A 16569-nucleotide genomic window follows, 5' to 3' on the forward strand; every position below is an offset into this window, starting at 1 on the left:
CGTCGCTCGCCTACAAGCCTCTAGGGGGCGAGCACACGCCTCCGGAGGCGCGCTCCCGCTCGTTCACTAACATCCCCGCGCGAGTGATGTCCGCCGGTCACTCGCAATCTCCCGTTGGAGAGGGAGAAAGGCAGACGGCTGATGTAAACAAAGCCGCCTGTCATTCTCCCTGATGTAACTGCAGAGATCATACGATCCTGCTATGTAGGATTGTATGTCTCTGTGGTTACATCACAAGCCACGCCCCCCACAGTTAGAATCACGCCCCTAGGGATACATTTAACCCACTGATCACCAAAAAGTTAACCCCTTCCCTGCCAGTGTTATTTTTACAGTAACAGTGCATATTTATAGCAATGATTACTGTAGTAATGTCACTGGTACCCCCAAAAGTGTCAATGTCAGTCAAGGGTCCGATCTATCCGCCGCAATGTCGTAGTCCCGCAAAATAAAATCGCAGATCGCCGCCATTACTAGTAAAAACCAATAAAAATGACATAAATCTTTCCCATAGTTAGTAGACGCAATAACTTGTGCAAATCAATCAAAATACGCTTATTGCGATTTTTTTTTTTTCTTTACCAAACGTGTAGCAGAAAACTGGCCTAAAATTTTTTTTGGGGGAATTTCATATAAAAAAAATGTGAAAAATATTGTTTTTTTCAAAATTGTCGATCTTTTTTTGTTTATAGCGCAAAAAAGTAAAAATCGCACAGGTGATCAAATACCACCAAAAGAAAGCTTTGTTTGTCGGGGAAAAAAAGGACATCAATTTCATTTGGGTACAGCGCCGCACAACCGCGCAATTGTCTGTTAAAGTCACGCAGTGCAGAATCGCAAAATAGGCCCTGGTCTTTGAGTAGGAAAATCCTCCGGGGCTTAAGTGGTTAATATCACTTTACTTCGTGACCAGACCTTTTTCTGACACATTTGGTTAACAAGTAAAAATCTGTATTTTTTGCTAGAAAACTACCTAAAACCCCCAAACATTATATATATTTTTCAGCAGAGACCCTAGAGAATAAAAATGCAGTCGTTGCATATTTGTCACACAGTTTTTGCGCAGTTTTCTCAAACTGAATTGTTTTTTGGATAAAATACACTTTGATGGATTAAAAAAACAAAACCATATATATCCCATTTTTTTTTTTTTTGGTATAATATAAAAGATGTTACGCCACGTAAATGGATACCTAACATGTCATGCTTCAAAATTGCGCGCACTTTTGGATTGGCGCCGAACTACAGTACTTGAGTCTCCATAGGCAACACTTTAAAATTCTCTACAGGTTACCAGTTTGGAGTTACAGAAGGTCAAGCACTAGAATTATTGCATAAGGAATATTTTTCCTGGTGAGGAGTCCTACCATTATTGGACTTAGCCCACCAAGGTCCATCCAGAAATGATTTTCTTGGCAGGGATCTAGGGCGCTGCCTTTTTGTAGGAATTGCAGGTTGTCAGTTTTGTGTCCAAAAGAAAGTGGTATGGGAAGGGTTGTCAAATACAGAAATGAAGAGCCAGTTAGTCTAGGCTATTAATCGGTAGCAATTGGGAAATTTGTTTCCAAGGAGAAGTAGAAAAGGTTGGATGCCACCCTATTCTTCAGGAGTATTGGCTCCTTGCTTTTGTTCAGCCCTGGCTCGGTATTACTCTATTCTATTAGGTTCACGGAAAGTATAATCTCACATTGTGCCAACCCAGCGTTTCTTTGTAGATCCTCTTTAGACCACAGTAATCCTGCATGATATTCTTATGAACTTGTGCGCTTTAGCTTTCTATGGTTCTTCTCTTCTTCAATTAGGTGTCTGGTGGGATCTGTTAAATGTGTTTTTGGCCTAAAATTTTAGCTGCTTACCTGTTAGGTCCTAGAGATAAAGCAATTTAACATTTGACCTCACAGAGAAGTGTCATGCTGTGTACAAATCAGATATACGAGTACAGAAATGGCGAATGGCTTTCTGTGGTTGATTTTTAGGTTAAATTTATTTTCGTGGTATAGAAGCCTGCCCTATTGTTGGGCCCCATTCATAACTGTGCATTGCGATTCAGTTTATATATACAGGTGCATGTCATAAAATTAGAATACCATTTAAAATTAATTTTAAGTAATTCAATTCAAAACCTGGAACTCGTGTATATTTTTTATATAGATGCGTTCACACACAGTGATATATTTCAAGCATTTTTATTTTAATTATGGTTTACAGCTCAGCTAGTGAGAGCCAAAAAATTAATATCAGAAAATTTGAATATTACAGAAGACCAATAAAAAAAAAAATACAGAAATGTTTGGCTAACTGAAAAGTATGTATATGTACATAATAGTATGGCCAGCACAACACATGTTTAGTGTACTATGACGTGCAACTATTAAGGATCTGTGTGTTTTTTGTACTGCAGTGTAAAAAAAAAAAAAAGCTACAGGTGCTTTGTACTCTGCAGTCTGCAGCCCGGAGGATTAGTATGTGGTTTTGCTCCAGTGGGAAAATAAGTTACTTGAAAAACACTTAGAAAGGCTTTTAGGTGTATCAAGCATTCAGGCTGTCATTTATTCCTTTGGCTAGAATCTTTATTCTGGCTAGTGGAGTGAATAAACGCGCGATCGCTAAAAAAAAAAAAATCATTTAGGCCCGTTCAGTGGTTTTCTGCCCAAACGCTCCACGTCCGAATACAAGTGAATTTATTTGTTTTTTAATTTCAGCCTCTAAACATTCCTCTTAGACCCCGTTCACACTGGGGCGACCTGTCAGGCGACCTGGTCGCCTGGCATAGAGAAGCTGTGGACCCATTCTAATAGGAGCGACACAAGTCGCTCCGACTTATAAAAAGGGTCCGGAGCTTCTTTGGGGCGACCTGGAGCGACCTGCATTGACTTCAATGTTATGAAGTCCGTGCCGGCCGCTCCGAGGTCGCGGTGCGAGCAGCGCGCCGCGACCTGTGAGGTCGCCCCAGGAAGTCGGTTCGCCCCCGTGTGAACGGGGTCTTATAGGCCTGTAAACGCCTGTGTCATCCACAAACAAAATACGCAGACCCCGTAAAACTGGAAATACCGGTGCTCTGGCTCGAGTGTCTCCATGCTCCTAGTGAGAAAAGAACATAGGACGGCAGCTCTGTCTCATCTGTAGATCTGAATATTTCCTACATATTAAATACAATGAACACGCTGACTCTTTTCGGCAGTAGTCTTACTCATACCATGTTCATGGCTATATAGGCAAAAAGGTGCATTTAGAGGCTGAAAAAGTCAAATTCCTGTAAAAGTGCCTTTTTTTTTTTTTTTTTTTTTTCTTTTATGTGTGCATGAGACCTAAATGTAAACATGGGTGTAGCTTTTTGTAAACTATGAAATTAAGTCTCCATTCGCACTACCGCGACTTGTCAGCCTGACAAGTCGCGGTCCATGCAGTGCTACAGGACCCGTTCTAATAGGAGCGACAAAAGTCGCTCCGACTTAGAAAAAAGTCCTGTACTACTTCGGGGCGACCTCGGTGCGACTTGCATAGACATTCATTATATGAAGTCCGTGCAAGTTGCGCCGAAGTTGCGGTGCACAGGACCTCACAGGTTGCCCCCAAAGTTGTGCAGAAGTCGTGCCGCTGCAGCGTGAATGCGGTCTAACCTTTAACAATTCCAGAAGCTAGGTATCCAGCTCTTGAAAAATAAAAGTAAATTAGCTGTAGGTACTTAACATTTTGACCTTATCTGTTGAGGCCCATTTTTCCCAGACTATCATCTGCATTTTGCACTCAATTTTCTGCCCCAACGGTTTTAAAGCCCTACCCAGCTAAAGTTGTTGGATTGACTAGGAAAGGGTTAAAATCAGTAATTTTTGTGTTGCTGTCTGATTTGAATTTATACTGCATGAAAATGTATTTCAAGCAGAAATTCTATTTTTTCCTACCAGGCTTATTCATATCTCTGTTCTTCAGTTTGCAATACTCTTGAGTTCATCTTAAACCCAAAAACAAAAATGTGTAATTCCAGTCTTTAGATTTGGTGGTGCCATTATTTTTTGTTTCCCTAGGATAGAACTACAGAACCTCCCCTCGTCTTCTCCTGTAGAATTCACTGAACAGAACTGTTCTTTTGGCTTCCTTTGCTAACCGCAATCAGTTCACAAGGGTATTGGCAGGATCAATAGGGTTTGGTTTTGCACTGATCAGACAATCTTTTAATGATTAGCTGAGCAAGCAAATGTTAATGTTCTAGTTTACATGTCGGATACCTGTCACACTGGGGCAGGAAGTGAAGAATCTCCTGATAAGAAATATTACCTTCAAAACCTGACAGTTCTGAAAACATTTTCCGCCCTACTTAAAAATGAATGATTTCCTTTTCACTCCTGTTCTGACCCCAATCATAGGGTGGACAAGTTATAATGGGACACAGGCAGCAATACTAAACCTGGCAGTTCATGTATTCGTTTCTTTCATTTAGCTTGCTCTGGTGGACGAAATGGAAGAGATTTCTCCATCCATACTAATAATGGCTGAATTCCCACCTCCACTGCTGTTAAAAATTTCTTCGGCATGTGAACAGCTTCCAACAGCTAGGTTTTAAACTTTAGGTGGGTGATCAGTGGGTAGTAAAACTATAGCTTGGCCATCTGTTTATCTCCACCCCAGCTGCATGTGTGAAAGGTCTTGGTATCAGTATATATTTCCTTGCTTAGTGCTCCTGTTTGTCCATCTTTGTTCATGTTCTGAATACACCATAGTCTGCACCAAAGGGAAACTAGAATGGATTTTCTTTTATATATTGATGTATTGCTACCTGAAATTCCCTTCTACTTTTCACTGCCTTGCATTATGGATCTTCACTGTAAAGAGATCTAGCTAGTCATCCCTCTGTTGCGATGCAAAAAAACATGAATTGCTTTTTTTTTTTTTTTTATATTTGGTCCTCCTAACTTTTAAAGTGCAAGCGTTTCTTTTTAAAGTGTATTGCCTGCATTCTGAAGCTTGTGTATACTGTGTTCCTGTTCAATGTTCCGATTTGTGTGTGTGTATAATATATATATATATATATATATATATATATATATATATATATATATATATATATATATATATATATATATATATATATATATATATATATATATATATATATATATATATATATATATATATAGTAAACCCCCCTCCATTGCGGGGGATACGTTCCGGACCCAGCCGCGAAAAGTGAAATTCCGCGAAATAGAAAAACCCTATTAAAATGCATTGTAGGCATGTTTTTTTTACTGTCACTGTACGTGTAAAAGCATTTTAAGGTCTTTAAACACACTTTTAAAACAATAGAAACTCATTTAAACACATAAAAGATACTGAGAGACATAGCAAGAGCTATGGAAAACACAAAAATATTTCATTTTTAATTTATATAGTAAAATAACATTACAAAAAAACGCGAATTACCGGGACCGCAAAAACTGAACCGCGATTGAGCGGGGGTTTACTGTGTGTGTGTGTGTGTGTGTGTGTATATGTATGTATGTATATGTATATATATATATATATATATATATATATATATATATATATATATATATATATATATATATATATATATATATATATATATATATATATATATATATAAAAAAAAAATGTGTGTGTACTTTTCACATAAACAATATGGTTAGTGCAAAAATACATTGTTAAATGTACATAATTTAACAGCTTGTAAATGCTGCTTTATATAAACTGCTGCTCTGCCAGGCAAAGCATTACCAGAGGAATATTTTCGTCAACAAGATTAAGGGGATTTGCTCTCAGGTGCATTTTACTAATTGGGTCTGCATTTGACAAGAGTGAAGGTAACTGAACAGTAGTGGGAAAGAAGCACAGAGGTGAGCATGCTATGGATCTACAAATGGCCTTAAAAAGACTAGCATTAGAAGTAAATTCAGTACTGGTTTTACTATTGATCCTGCCCCCCATTGTTGGCCTGAGATTGAAAGGATCTTGAGATTTATTTTTTTGGCAGGACCCATGTGTACAAAATTTCGTTTGTGTGTGTTCTGATTTGCCCTGAGCGTTTTTTGAGTTGGATATTAAGTTGAAGTAAGCTTAAATAATTCAGACCTACACAGTAGAGGAGATTTAGTTAGTGTTTACTCTGTTCGGACACTTATCTGGCTGGTTTTAACAAGCTGCTAAGTGTATTAGCCTGAAATCAAATACAGCCATCTGGCAATTTCTCACACATTTCCCATTGGAAAAGCTACATTTCCCTTTGTCTCTGGAAATGTTTCAACATGTGTCCTTTTTTAAAACTAGAAGCATTACAGATTTGTAAGAAGTTGGATATCTTTGGTAAATGGCACTTCATGTAAGTACATAGCACTGAATGAGGTGCGACTACCTGTAGATGTCCCTTTTTACTTGTGATGATTAAAAATGCTTACAATCCTTTCATCCACATAAATATTTGACTATGCTAAAGCTGAAACATACCAGGTCAAGAATGCTTTGCTTGGGAAAACTTGTTGCGCCACACCAAGGACAGTGCAGTTAAAATAAAAGCAACCAATGGATTAGGGTCAGAAGGATAGCGGACAGTTTAAGACTCTCAGCCGGTTTTGTGTTAACCCGATTTGAGTAACTGAGCTCTATTCGGGCTTAAAGATGACATTGTATGGAGGACAGGTGAAAGGAATGTAGCTGAAGAACATACATTTGCACCTTCTACCAGAACTTGCCAAGACTACCATCAGTGCTGAATTTTAAGGAGAATCTGAAGTATAGTTCTTTGCTGTTTTACACCTTATTGGTGAGGTAATAAGACTTAAAAGTAAATCTTCACATCTTCACAATGTCTTCTCCATTAATCTTGCATTTACACGATCTGTAGATGACGAACTTCTGTAACTTGATCTCCACTGAGAGCATTTTTTATTTTCTGTGGTGGTTACCCAAGTCTGACACGCTTTGTATTATAAAACCTAAGTTGAGTTTATTGGGTAATTTTTCATAGAGCCTGATAGTCTTGACTTTTATGCCGCACAGTTAATGTTCAGTGTTTACTAGTATTAAAGATTTATACTGTTTGTAAAACTTGGATTTTTCTGTGTTGTGAATCTTTTCTATCTTTAAGTCAGTGAGCTTTGTTTGAAGTTGGGTCTACCATTGTTCTGTTAAAGACCTACTGAGTTGGCTAACTGATGTCTTGGGGCCTCCAAATGTAAAGTTAAATGTTTTTTCTTTTGTGTGAAGTTTGAGACTTCAGAACTAAGTTTGCCTTTTTTTCCCTCTTTCTTTACAGAATTGAGTGTTGGTGGTAGAGAAGCTTCATTTTAGTGAAGAAAAATGAGTGAACTCGATCAGCTACGCCAGGAGGCTGAGCAGCTCAAGAACCAAATCAGAGTAAGTAAAACAATGTCTCCTCCTTGGAAATGTTCAGTGTTTCATAGGTTATTCCTTTTTAACTTATCAGTCCCCTTAGAGCCATCTAAAGTAAACACACTTTACCAATATAAAATGCGCTATACATTTACCCCTCTTGTAATAAGCATAACTGTAGTTGGCACAGAGAATCTGTTGCTGTTTAAAGCTACTGTTTTTGAAGACAAGGAAAATTCAAGTCGGTGGATGTTAAATGTTCCATAAATGCCATTTTAACTTCACACTTGTCTTTAGTTTGTTAAACAAGACGCCTGCTCTGTGTAACTTGGTTGTGCAGTGCTTCAACAGTAGACTGCAAGGCTGCTATAATGTAAACTCGTGTCACATTGTTTTTTTTTTAAAGCTGCCTTTTTTTTTTTTTTTTGCAAATTTGTTGTTGTGGTTGTATCTCTAGCATGCTGGCCTTATGTTTTTTATTAGGATAATGATGGCGCTATATAAATCCTGTATAATAAAAACGTGTGCATCTTACAAGGAGCCTAATCAACTAAAAGCCTTTTGTGTACAGCTGGCCCAGTGTCAGTCATTTTAAGTCAGTTTGACTGGCTCTATTTTAAATTTAGATTCCATCGTACCCTCAGAATCCTTAATTTGCACCTAAATTGAAAAAACAAATCCACTAAGTTTTTATGTAAAAACCAGATACAAGACTTCTTCTGATAGTCTATATTTCAGTCTACACTATAAACAACTTGTGTGCATGCTTACTATAGCATGGTGATGGCGAACCCTGGCACCTCAGTTGTTTGGAAACTACATTTCCCATGATACTCATGCACTCTGCAGTGTGGGTGAGCATCATGGGAAATGTAGTTCCCAAACATCTGGGGTGCCAAAGTTTGCCACCCCTTTTATAGGATGATCAAGCTGGATCTAACACTCATGGCAAATGTTATTTTTGATGCATTGGAAATGAAGGTTGTGCCATGCTATTGTGGCTATCACTTGGTGGTGGTTGCTCATTGAAAACTAAATCTGCAAATTCATAAAGTCCTCCTGCTACTATGGTAGTCTTGACAGTGAATTGTTGAGGCCAAACTGATTGGAATATACAATGTAATGGAAGCATATATTGGGGGAGACCTACTAAAACTGGTGCAGCTGTGCATGGTAGCCAATCCCCTTCTAACTTCAGCTTGTTCAATTAAGCCTGAATTGAATAAAACCTGCAAACTGATTGGTTTTCACGCAGAGCTGCACCAGATTCTGCACACTCCAGGTTTAGTAAATCTCTCCCATTTGACTACCTGGAGGGAAGCTCTCCTGACCTCGTATGCCACCCATTTTCTTTGCAATTTTGCATTTACATTTAAAGTACGTACCTTTTCTTAGTTTGGTGGCATGTATTTGGGCTTCCAATGTGCCATTTAATTTTGTTTTCATGGTGTAATTAGTGTCTTTTCTAGGGCTGGAACTAACGATTATTTTCATAATCGATTAGTTGGCCAATGATTATTTTGATCAGAGAAAAACCTTAAAATGTTGTGTATAATTTTGGTTAATATGTAAAGTTTAAAAAAAGGCAATGTATTCCTAAATATCGATTTGCGGGGGTTATTATAACTAACCTACTATATGTTTAGGGAGCAAAATCTCTAGTCCACTCTGAGAATAACAGTCAGAAGAGATGTACTGTATATACTATTAGAGGTTGAATCTGGTAAAAATCATCAGACCCAGAGATCAAATTTTTTTTATTTAAAGAAAAAAAAAATTTAAGCCTGTTTGACGATTTTTTTATTATATATATATATATATATATATATATATATATATATATATATATATATATATATATATATATATATATATATATATATATATATATATATACACATACACTCAGAAGTAGGATAATTTGGGCATTTTAACAAGGAGTCAGACATGAAGTTATATGAAGGGTGGAAGGGAGATATAAATCTTTTATAATCTAGTACTAAAAGCTTAGCCTTTTTTTTTTTTTTCTTGGATTTGGTCATTTTAAATACAATGCACAATACTGGCAAAAGTTTACTTAAAATGTAATTGTAATGCCTTATATTGCCTCCAGTCTATCAGCCGCCATGTTCTCTGGGTTCAGATGCTGATCTTCCCTGCATGGAGTCTTTAAAGTGTTTTTTTTTTTTTTTTTTTTAACCGGTTGCCGACCGCCGCACGACTATATACTGCGGCGGTCAGCCCCGGCCAGGCAGAGTGACGTATTGGAACGTCACTCGCCTGTCACTGACTTGCGAGCCTATCGCGGGCGGGCGCGCGCCCGCCGAGGCTCGTTCACAGACAAGTCAGTGCGTGTGACCGGCGGACTCGATGTCCGCCAGTCACACTGCGATCGCTCCTGTGAAGGGAGAAAGACAGAGCAGCTTGTGTAAACAAGCTGCCTGTCAGTTCTCCCTGTGTAAAAGTGAAGATCTGTCCGTTCTACTATGTAGAACGGTTGATCTTTGCTTTTACACCAATAGGAATGTCCCTACACAGTTAGAAGCACGCCCCTAGGACACACTTAACCCCTCCCTGTCCAATAAAGTTAACCCCTTCCCTGCCAATGTCATTTTTGCAGTAACAGTGCATATGTATAGCACTGATTATTGCAGTAATGTCACTGGTACCCCCAAAAGTGTCAAAAATGTCAGTCAAGGGTCCGATCTGTCCGCCGCAATGTCGCAGTACCGAAAAAAAATCTCAGATTGCCGCCATTACGCGTTAAAAAAAAAAACACCAAAAATGTTTCCCTTTGTTAGTAAACGCGATAACTTTTGCGCAAACCAATCAAAATACGCTTTTTGCGATTTTTTTTTTTTTACCAAACATAGGTAGCATAAAACAAATTGGCCGAAAAATGTTAAAAAATTTTGATTTTTACTTTTTTTTTGGGGGAATTTCATATAAAAAAATGTGAAAAATATTGTTGTTTTTGCAAAATTTACGCTCTTTTTTTGTTTATAGCGCGTGATCAAAAAATCGCACAGGTGATCAAATACCACCAAAAGAAAGCTCTGTTTGTGGGAAAAAAAGGACGTCAAATTCGTTTAGGTACAGCGTCGCACGACCGCGCAATTGTCCGTTAAAGTCACGCAGTACAAAATCGCAAAAAAAACCCTGGTCCTTTAGCAGCCAAATCCTCCGGGGCTTAAGTGGTTAACTACAACTACAACAGACATTCTACTTACCTGCACTGTGTAATGGTTTTGCACTGAGCAGCCCTGGTTCTCCTCTTCTGGGGTTCCCATGCCGACACTTCCCCTGATAGCAAGCTGCAAAGCATAGTATAGAGTGCCCCTATAGCAAGGTAAAAACTTCTGCCTTTAGAACACTTCCTGCCAAGGACTAAATGTCCCATGAGGCATTGCTCCTCACATTCACAAGTTCTCAGGCACTTACTGACATGTATCGATGGTGTACTGAGCTGTATGTGTGCTTCTGACATGGACGGTGTACTGAGCTGTATGTGGGCTGCACTGTGTCTTCGGACATGTATGGACGGTGTACTGAGCTGTATGTGTGCTGCACTGTGTATACTGACATGTATGGATGGTGTACTGAGCTGTATGTGTGCTGCACTGTGTATATTGACTAGGATCGATCATCGGCAAAGCTGATATCGAGGGCCGATATGCACTTTCACCGATATATCGGAATTGGCCCTGGAGGTTACCGATATTGCCGATATTTCGGAAAGTGCTTGTATCGGAGTGATGCCTGCAGCTAGAGGCATCACCCCGGTATCGGCGTCCATAGCAGACAGTCGGCTGTATTGTAATGACAGCGGGAGGGGCTGTCCCACCTGGCAAACAGCCTGCAAGGCCACCAAAGTCCCGATCAAAGCCGCAAAAAGTTTTAAATGTATGAAAATAACGGCGCATATCGGCCAATTCCGATTATGCATTGGCCAAAGTATCGGTAACGAAAAACCGATATCGGTTGATCACCAATTTACTGACATGTATGAAGGATGTACTGAGCTGTATTTGTGCTTCACTGCATTTCTTTATGTAAACAAATAATGCATTCTGTATGCAGGCCAACTAATCAGCTGACCAACTAATCGAATTTAAAAATAGTTTGACAACTATTTTCATAGATTAGTTATCGATTAATCGGTTAGTAGTTTCTAGCCTAGTCTTTTTAATAGAATTCTAAAATGCCCTTACATGCTGTTGTCTGAATCTGGCTAAAAAGAATGCCCCACCATATAATGCAATTCTGGAGATGGTATAGCACTGTCCGATTCCTGAAATATACCTCAACCACTGTTGTGTGCCTATCCAATTATTCTTGTACATTTCATACAGCCTTTTACTGCAGCCTTTTTTCAACCAGATTGCCTTCAGGTTTGTGCAGGGTGCCTTGGCAAAAGTGCCTAAAAATTGCTCAAACTGTATACAAGCCAGCAGGTGAATCAATAATGCTTTTTAGTTACACAAAGCCATAGGTTTTCATTGTGCAACCTTTCAGCTACCCGTGTCCAGTGATGGCATCAGTTAAGGATATCTACACGGCATCCTTGTTTGCCCATCTCCATCAGCACTGGGGTCACAGCTGAATGAGGGAGAGAAACATTAGAATACTAGTCAGTACCAGTTTGCAAAGGTGTATATGCTTTCAAAGAATAAATCCCTTCTGGTGTTGGGTGTCCTGCATGTATGGATGTTGCTGCATTATGGAATAACTATTTAGTTTTTATACCTTTAGGATGGGGTGCCTTAAGATTGTACAGCATTTTATGGTGCTTTGACTAAAAAAAGGGTTAAATGCTGGACTACAAAATTAAGAATACAGTAAAACCTTGGTTTGAGAGTAACTTGGTTTAAGAGCGCTTTGCAAGACAAGCAAAAATTTCAAATAAATTTTGACTTGATATACAAGCGATGTCTTGATATACAAGTAGCCTCAAGCCACAGCTGAGTATAAAAGAGAAGAGAGGCGCCTCTAAATGTAGCACTATGGTTAAATTTAATGAAGGTACAACATTTAGCAACTCACATGGCTGATGATGGGAACAGGCACATCTAAGTATGCAGGCATCAGGGGTAAAGCTGTCCACATAGGACCATCCTCCGCACCCTCATCTACGTCATCCCTTCCATGCTACCCCTCGCTTTACTGCAGGGTGATCTTCCCGGTCAGTATTACAGACTGGCAGCCGGCAGTGCAGAAGATGGTCTATGTAGACAGCTTTACCCCGGATGCCTGCATACTTAGATGTGCCTGTTTTATTCATCAACCATGTGAGTTGCTAAATGTTGTACCTTCATTAAATGGAACCATATTGCTACACTTAGAGGCTCCTCTCTTCTCTTTGATACCCTGTAGCTCCTGCTGGATTTTGCTTCCAATCCCCTTGTGGAAGCGGCTATTTGTGGATGGACATTTTATGGTTATATAACCTATCGCAATGCTATAATCTTTTTATATGGACTATAAATTGAAGGATTTATGAATAAATAGTTGTGAAACGAATCATCTGAGTTTCCATTATTTCTTATGGGGAAATTCGCTTTGATATAAGAGTGCTTTGGATTACAAGCATGCTTCCGGAACGAATTATGCTCGCAATCCAAGGTTTTACTGTATTAGTAACCCTAATACCAACTTCTCTTTTGATGTTGATCAGTATTGCAATTGCTATTAGTAGCTGCTCTTCTCAAATCATAAGGCTTATTGTTGACTCTCCCTACTAACAGCAGGTTCATGTGTTCTAGTATGCATTGTAGCTGCAATGACCCTACCATTCACAAATCTAGCCTGAACTTTATAAACTAAATACATGTCTAAGCAGCCATCTTAAATGTTTCTAGATGGACACTCTGTAGAATCCAAAGATGTTAGGTTTGCCATTGAGAGCGTTGTCATTGTATTAACCACTTCCGTGATTCTGTGATCACACAGCGGGAGCCAATCGGCGGGTTCAGCGGCCACCATGTACACCCGGGATCGTGTAAACTAGGCAGACGGTTGTTCTGTCAGAGGCAGAGAGAGATCTTTTGTTTCAGTTAAGCTAAAACAGATCGATCTTGTCCCCTAGTACATCCACCCCCCATACGGTTATGCCCCATACACACGTGCAGATTATCTGCAGACTTTTGTCTGCAGACTTACCTTTTCTATGTAGTGCAAGGGCCTGCCGGATTGCATACAAATTGAAAGTGTTTAGGTTTGACCTCATATTATATGGTTTTGGTAAGTCTGCAGACAAAAGTCTGCAGATAATCTGCACGTGTGTATGGGGCATAAGAAATCACTTCCTTGGAGCACACCCAACCCCTTGATTACCCCTAGTGTTAACCCCTTCCCTACCAGTGTCATTTATACAGTAAGGGCTCTTTCACACGGGCGGTCCGATCAGATCCGCCTGTCAGTTTTTTAGACGGATCTGATCGGATGCCCCATTCAGCCCTATGGAGCAGCGGATGTCAGCAGTGACATGTCCGCTGACACCCGCTGCCATCCGCATCCGATCCTGTCCGTGAAATCCGGACGGATGGAAACCCTATTTCTCTGTCGCTCATTGACAGACGTAGTCCTCTTTGATTCACATCAATTGGGTTATGTTGTCTCCGCAGGAGTAGGACTAGGCAGAAAGAAAAAACGTTCTGGCTCCACCCTAGGGGCAGTCCCAGAGGGTATATCCTCCCTCTCTCTGCTACAGGAAATCAGTTTTTTTCTGTCTAGTCAGGAGTAAGGACCCAAGTTCCTTGCTGGGATCTTTGGTCCTGGCAAGATTTTTTTTTTTTGAAAAAATATTTTTTTAGGTAGTTTCTCCAGTGTTTTTTCCTGTGAGATCTTCAAGCAAATTACGCCGGATCTGGGCGACACTTGTGGTCACCCCAGCCGGCCTACGAGCGCGCGCAGACCATTGCATCGCGCTTGGTCGGCCGCGACACATTCAAGAAAGTATGCGGGGCCGGGCGACGGGCTGGATGTTGAGATCCAGTGGTCACCCCGGTTCTGCCTACGAGCGCGTGCAGACCAGAGCTCCGCGCTGGGTCGGCCGCGACAGAGTCCCATTGGGGGCCTTCTAGATTGGATTTTGATTTCTGTCAATCCCACCCCTCATTTGTGGCACTGCTTCTGGATGTCCCAATTGATGTGAATCAAAGAGGACTACGTCTGTCAATGAGCGACAGAGAAAATCGGATTTTTGTAAGATCTTACCGTAAAATCCTTTTCTCTTAGCTCATTGACAGACGTAGTACCCGCCCCTCTATCATTGAGTTGGGTTGGGTTAAATTCTCTGTTACTGCTTTACAACAGAACTGATTTCCTGTAGCAGAGAGAGGGAGGATATACCCTCTGGGACTGCCCCTAGGGTGGAGTCAGAACGTTTTTTCTTTCTGCCTAGTCCTACTCCTGCGGAGACAACATAACCCAATTGATGTGAATCAAAGAGGACTACGTCTGTCAATGAGCTAAGAGAAAAGGATTTTACGGTAAGATCTTACAAAAATCCGTTTTTTCCATCCGTCCTGGGGATCGGATGGTATCGGATGAGAGCGGACAGGCGGTCCGCTCTTATCCGATTCCCCATAGAGAGCAGCGGGGGTTGTGACACCTCCCTCTCCGCACTGCAAGCGGAGACGGAGCTGTCATCCGCCGGCTCAGCGGGGATCGGGGATCGATCCCCACTGACCAGCACGGATCCGCCTACGGAGGCGGACTGTGTGAGAGAGCCCTAACGGTGCATTTTTTTTTTTTTTTTTTTAGCACATCATCCTTGTTATTGGTGTCACTGGTCCCCAAAAAGTCACTTGGTGTCAGATTTGTCCGCCACAATGTGTTAGCCTCGCTAAATATTGCTGATCGCTGCCAAGTAAAAACAATAAAGTCCATAAATCTATCCTATAGTTTGTAGACACAAACTTTTGCGCAAACCAATCAAAATGCACTTTTTGGGATTTTTTTTTTTTTACCAAAAATAGGTAGCAGAATACAGATTGGCCTAAATTGATAAAGTGATAGTATTTTTACATTTTTTTTTTTTTTTTTTTTATTGTGAATGTTTAATAGCAAAGTAAAAAAATTTTTTTCCCCCAAAATTGTCTTTTTTTTTTTTTTTTGTTTATAAGAGCAAAATATAAAACACCGTAGAGGTGATTAAATACCACCAAAAGAGCTCTATTTGTGGGGAAAAACATCAATTTAATTTGGGTACAGCGTCGCCCGGCAGCGCAATTGTCAAAGCAATGCAGTGCCGTATCGCAAAAAAAATGGCCTGGTCATTAAGGGGGTAAAACCTTTCCGGAGCTGAAGTGGTTAAAGTATCCTGTTCTTTGGTATTCCTTTGTGTGAAATACTTGGTGATCCTGCCAGTCCTTCTTCTGCTTTGCTATTTCAAACTGACCATGCCAAGGCATGGAAGCACATCCATCCCAGCATGGTCAATCAGCTTTGCATTGTAATTGTGAGTGATAATAGGTGCGCAGGCCCTTTTTATAAATGTCATAAAGTGAAGCACTATAATAAATAGTGACTGTTATCACACATGACTTTTGCTCTAAATAAACATGCTTGATTATATCACAAAAGTTCAGTGAAACAAGAAATCTATTTAATTAAGCGAACTTCTGGAACTCCCTACCCTAATCTGTCCAACGATCTCCTACTCTCTTCACTTTTAGACAATCCCGGAAAACCCTGATCTTTAGAGAAGCCTATCCTGCCTCCACCCAACTGCTATATACTCCTCCACAGTTATTACCTATTTGTCACCTTGGGCTCCCCCCTCCTGCAACACACAGATAACTCCTCTTGTGGCTTACGGTGACAACTGGCAGAAGGGGAGGAGGCGTTGGGGAGGGAAAAATTATTTCATTGGTTTTTTAGGGACGCAGTGGCCCCGCTTAACTAATAATTGCTGGCATTCTTTAATTCTCAGCTTTTAGTGGGGAAATTCTGCTGACAGCTGAAAACCGAGCCAGAAGCTGTCAGTTCCGGGTATCGGTGCATTTGCACGAGTATCGATACCTGTGCAAATGCCTGGTATCGGCACAGATATGTATCGGTGCAAATCTACTTATAAAAAAAATATCCCATAAATATATCCTATAGTTTTGTAGACTCCATAATTCACATCAACCATACAATGTATGCTTTATTGGGATTTTTCCAAAAACGTAGAAAACATTTTGGTCTAAATTGTATAACAGAAAAATCTGCGCTGGATAT

General features: G+C 40.1%; 1 protein-coding gene across 1 annotated transcript in view; it reads left to right on the forward strand.

Moving 5' to 3' along the window:
• Positions 1 to 16569, forward strand: part of GNB1 (G protein subunit beta 1) — a 182564-nt gene that overhangs the window by 50456 nt on the left and 115539 nt on the right. Inside the window, exon 2 of the mRNA XM_082274342.1 lies at positions 7268 to 7368. Within this exon, the coding sequence (XP_082130468.1) occupies positions 7312 to 7368 (57 nt within the window). The 5' untranslated portion in view covers positions 7268 to 7311. The remainder of the gene's footprint in view (positions 1 to 7267; positions 7369 to 16569) is intronic.

Source organism: Pelophylax lessonae (assembly GCF_965119305.1).
Source record: "Pelophylax lessonae genome assembly, chromosome: 12".
Taxonomy (NCBI): domain Eukaryota; kingdom Metazoa; phylum Chordata; class Amphibia; order Anura; family Ranidae; genus Pelophylax; species Pelophylax lessonae.